Raw genomic sequence first — 5,366 nt, forward strand, 5'->3', positions numbered from 1 at the left:
CATTTCGTTTTTTTTTGGTTATTCCACCACTGTAATCCACATCGGCATGTACTGATACTGAATGAATATGGTGGAGGAGGGGGACCCCTGTGACGTCAGAGACACAAAGGGAAAGGGGAGCTTGTCTGACGTGAGAGATTGAAAAAACAAAAAAAAGCAAAGGGTGATCTTGTGAAAGGAACAGAGAGAAAAGGGGGAGGGGTTATAACGATGACATATCGACGCAGAGGGAGGGACGTAAGCGTCACCGTGAGCAGCCGCTTCTCCTTTTAAAGCCTCCGGAGGACCGACAGACGTACAGACGCGCAGCCGGACCTTAAATACCTCTGATCGGCTGTACCGGGGACATTTGACAGCTGAGAGCACCAGGTTTTTTCTTTCACCCTGATCCCTGATGGAGCTCCTGCAGCAATCCCTGCACCACCACTACCACTACCACCGGGTCTGAAGCTCCGGTCCGCCCGGTCTCCTCCCGTTATTCGCTGCCCGGTTCCGTGCTCTGTGAGCGGGCCGCCGTCTCCTCCGTGACTCTCTGTTCTCATGCGATTCTTCAGACTCACATTCAAGTGTTTCGTGGATTGTTTTTGAAGGTCGCGGCCAGATTCTTGGTTCAATTCTCTTAATTTTTTTGGGGTAATATTTTTTTTATTTTTCACTAGAATCGTGTCTCTTTTTCTGCATTGGAGAAAAGATATGTCTCCAGATTATTACTAGATATTATTCGATTTATTTTTATTTAATTTTCATTCGATTTTAAAAACAGATTCTGGAGCATGATCCACGATCCGCCTGCACCTCGCTGAGATTGATAATAATATTGTATTATTACTGGAGAAGAAGCGAGAATAGAGATCCTGCAGCGGGACGAGCTGCACCTGCTGGACTGACTCATCTGTTTCTGACCGGGCTCTGAGGCTCTAAGGCTGCACAAATAAACAGGTTAGAGACTGAAAATACCAGAGCGACCAGTGCAGACTGAGGGGTTTGTTACTGGCATCTGACTGTGAGGAAGAGACAGATCCTGAAAGGAGAAGAGAAATCAGCTTTTTAAAGGTACAAAGAACTGAAATAAACTGTGCAAAAAAAGTGCGGACTGCTCCTTTAGCTGGTTGTGAGGGAAGGGAGTGAGGATAACAGATTTAAAGTGTTAAAACCTGCAGAATTAAAGGGAAGCAAAGAGAGATTTTCGACTTCATCTGACTTTGTTTCGATCTGGTTATTGGGGTGAGTCCAAGTGGGAAAAGACCAGATTCTGAAGGAAAGACTTGCAAGAATTAAAGGGACTGAATTTACCAGCAACCAGTGCAGACTGCGGGGTTTGTTATTGGTATCTGACTGTGAGAAAGAGACTGGTTTTAGTCCTGAAAGAAGAAGAGGAAACACCTTTTGAAAGGGTACAAAGAAACTGAAATAACTGTGCAAAGAGTGCAGACTGCTCCTTTAATTTACTGACAAAAAGACAGAATTTAAGGGAAGCAAAGAGAGATTTTTGAAAACATCTGACTTTTTTAGTTTCTGGTTATTTGGGTGAGTCTAAGTGGGAAACCACCAGATTTTGGGGCTCAGAAACAGGAATTAAAGGGAACTTGACCCGGGTTTTTCAACCCTTTTACCAACTTTTTTTTTTAAGTAAACGGTTTCCTGACTGGACTTTTGAGCGATGGAGAAGTCGGCCTCCTCCTGCTCTCTGGTTCTCCTGGAGGAAACCAAGAAGACCCCCCTCTTACATCCAAACGGTGCCTGTGGTTACCCCCCAGCGGCCTCTAACGGTAGCCTGGTCCCGTTAACGGGGGCGGGGTCCGGTGCTGGAGCATGTGCCGGGCCGGAGAAGAAAGCGCCCCCTGCTGTGGTGCCTTATCAAGAGAGAGAAACATGGACCCGGCAGATGGACTTCATGATGTCCTGCGTGGGATTCGCTGTCGGACTGGGGAACGTGTGGAGGTTCCCGTACCTGTGCTACAAGAACGGAGGAGGTGAGTCTGATCTGAGTGACAGGAGTGGGTGAGGAAGAGATGGATGTTAGTTTTAAAGACGAAGAGAAATCAGATTTAAAAGCTTCAAGGAAACACTTGTCTTACTTGTGCAAACAGTGCCGACTGCTGCTTTTAATTGTGACAGAACCTGCAGAATTAAAGGAAGCAAAGAGAGATTTTTGACTTCATCTGACTTTGTTTGTTCCTAGTGAGTCTGAGTGGGAGAATATCAGATTTGTGGGCAAAACAATGCAAGAATTAAAGGGCAAAGAGGCTGAAGAAACCGATTTTAGTGCTGAAAGAAGAAGTTAAATCAGATTATAAAGGTATAAAAAACAGAAATCACTGTGGACCGTTCCTTCGGCTGGTTTTGAGGAACGAGAGTGAGAAAAAACAGATTAGTGTAAAAAACCTGCAGAAATAAAAGGAAAAAAAGAGAGATTTTTTTTTACCTCAGTGCAACAAGAAGGGAGCAATGACTTCAATCTGAGTGACAGGAGTGGTTGAGGATGTGGGCGGGACTTATGTTCAAAGGGGGCGTGGTTTCAACTGAGTCTTTCATAATTTGCGTCTCATTGATTTGTTATTGATCGGAAAAGGGTGCAGCTGGTTCGTGTGTGTGTGTTCTGCAGCTAAACAATACTTAATTCAAAATGTATTTTAACACACATATCAATATTTATCTTCCTGCAATATTCCACTAGTCCATATTGTGATTACGATAAATCTCTTAACAGCTCTTTATAGTATTATGCTAAATGACTTGTTTTCCAGGAAAGTTTGAGCATATTTCTGTTGGACACAGGATTATATTTAGACAGTCGACAAAACCTTATGAATGTTAGTCAACCAAGGTTTGTTTAGTTGAGGAAAGCCCCATGTGCTATTTGTATCCACTCTGAGTGTGTGAGTAACTGTAGCCTGTGAATGAATGTGTGTGTGTGTGTGTGTGTGTGTGTGTGTGTGTGTGTGTGTGTGTGTGTGTGTGTGTGTGTGTGTGTGTGTGTGTGTGTGTGTGTGTGTGTGTGTGTGTACATTTGAAAGGAGCCCTATTGTGCTTATTGAGGTTTTCGTACGTGATAGGCTAAGGGGCGGGACATCTCTAGGCGGTTGACCTATCACAACAGAGCCGGCCAGCTAACCAATCAGAGCACCTGAACATCAGCAGGAGAGGACTCTTTAAAGTAGAGACACTACATACTGATATACACCTAAACATCAGCAGGAGAGGACTCTTTAAAGTAGAGACACTACATACTGATATACACCTGAACATCAGCAGGAGAGGACTCTTTAAAACCAGACTGTTTCTATATAAGCGTGTGCTATAAAGAGATAACAGAACGTCCATGCTGTAATTGACCAATAGGAATTGAGTATTCAACAAAGCCCTTTATTTATAGTTTTCACACTATAATAGAAAGCTGATATTTGGCCTTGAGGTCACGTGTTTTTAACAACATTTCCCCGTAGAAGAAAGTTACGATCTGTAGAGCCAGGAAAAATTAATATTTAACAGTTGGCTTTGAAAAACATAAACAAATGACATTTTCTAACAGTTAACTTCACTGTTATCATTCACCGTTTACTGTGAAGTGATGGATCATTGACTTGTAAAAATATGTTTTCCTTTCACTCTGAAACGGCCGTCTGAACAAAGGTTGTTTACGACCAGAAAGAAAAATGCCTTGGACGTTTCTTCTCAATCTAGTAAACACTTCGAAGTAAAAGACCTGCATGTATTTGCTTCGGTAAAAAATCAGGAGTAAATAAGAAAATATACTAAAGTGAGTTCTTCAGATGTTCAATTTACAACGATATGAAACTGAGAATACCCCAAAATCCTGGAAACACAACATGTTTGACATTTAAAAAATATAATTTAATTGACCAATTCTTACATTTCGCTCTCGTTGGAATCTAATAAACATTTTAGTAAATGATGAGTACAAATGAATGGATATAAAATATATACTAAATAGACAGTTTTCAAGCAAGACTTTCCAACTTTTGTTGTGTTTTGTGTCTTAGTGAAATATGTGTTTGCCTGTTTGTGATATTAATTGAGTAAAAGCCCAATTAATAAGTTTCCAAACGTCTAAATGGAGAGGAGGTGCACAGTGTTCCAAATCCCTGTCCAAATTAAACAACAGAGACAAACTGCTGACGGAGATTCAAGATTTGTTTCTTAATCGCTGAAAAGGTCTCTTTCACACAGTTTCTGCTGGACGGAAAGGTCTGAATGTTCACACAGATAGAAGGAGGAGGAGGAAGAGGAAGAGGAGAAGGAGAAGGTCAGACTCATGTTAAATCACTAAGTATCAAAAGAAAAGGGAGAGTTCTCACATTACGGAGACATGCTGATCTAAAGGTCGCCTCCTCCTCCTCCTCCTCTCCGCTCTGCTGCCTCACACCTGATTTATAAAACAATGTTTCTCTTTAAAAGAAGCATTTTGCTCTTTAATCTGCAGCATGGCGCCGTGGTTGTGGAGCTCCAGAGTCTCTTATTTATGCCATTGTCCCCGAACAACTATTTCAAATGGGCCCTGTTGTGCTTTTTCACAGGCAGTATGAGAACAATAGAGAGCTTTTGAACTTTAAAGCAACGAGACATGTCCATGGACCAGAGAGAGTACACACACACACACACACACACACACACACACACACACACACACACACACACACACACACACACACACACATACACATACACACACACACACACACACACACACACACACACACACTGTATCCCAACTTCTGTATGTATGTCTTTGTGATGTCCTTATCATTCTGTCCTCCATGACCCTCATCCTCCCTCCCCTCAACAAAGTTGCAATTTATTATACTGCAGAGTGTGTGTGTGTGTGTGTGTGTGTGTGTGTGTATATGTGTGTGTGTTGGTTTGTGTGTGAATCCTCCATCACACCAATTAAAATACCAACGAGAGAGAGAGAGAGAGGAGAGAGAGAGAGAGGAGAGAGAGAGAGAGAGAGAATGAATTCCTAATTGTTCATTCATGTCTCTTGCAACAGTTCAGAGTAAAGGAGAGGAAGCCTTTTTTAATTCATTCATTTAATTCATTCATTCATTTAAAGGGTCAGATTCTTTACTTCCTTTATAGCCCAACATTAGCCACCTTTAGCTTAGCGGTGGTGACGTGAAGTCATGTGACCGTGCTTTACTTCCTTTATAGCCCAACATTAGCCACCTTTAGCTTAGCGGTGGTGACGTGAAGTCATGTGACCGTGCTTTACTTCCTTTATAGACAGGAGAGAGACAGACAGGAGACAGACAGCAGTGAGACAGACAGGAGAGAGACAGACAGGAGACAGACTGGAGAGAGACAGACAGGAGAGAGACTGGAGAGAGACAGACTGCAGTGAGACA

At 42.5% G+C, this 5,366-nt stretch overlaps 1 protein-coding gene across 4 annotated transcripts in view; it reads left to right on the plus strand.

Moving 5' to 3' along the window:
• Window positions 1-295: 295 nt before the first annotated feature.
• Window positions 296-5,366, plus strand: part of LOC104952160 (sodium- and chloride-dependent creatine transporter 1-like) — a 10,889-nt gene continuing 5,818 nt past the window's right edge. The window contains exons 1-2 of one of the 4 annotated variants that reach the window (XM_010778921.1): window positions 296-1,053; window positions 1,631-1,973. In XM_010778921.1, coding sequence (XP_010777223.1) covers window positions 1,661-1,973 — 313 coding nt within the window. In that variant the 5' untranslated portion in view covers window positions 296-1,053; window positions 1,631-1,660. Of the gene's footprint in view, window positions 1,974-5,366 lie in introns of all 4 variants that reach the window. The other 3 variants (XM_010778923.1, XM_010778920.1, XM_010778919.1) reach the window with 3 other exon arrangements.

The sequence above is a fragment of the Notothenia coriiceps genome, unplaced genomic scaffold (genome assembly GCF_000735185.1).
Source record: "Notothenia coriiceps isolate Sejong01 unplaced genomic scaffold, NC01 NC01_scaffold00019654, whole genome shotgun sequence".
NCBI classification, from domain to species: domain Eukaryota; kingdom Metazoa; phylum Chordata; class Actinopteri; order Perciformes; family Nototheniidae; genus Notothenia; species Notothenia coriiceps.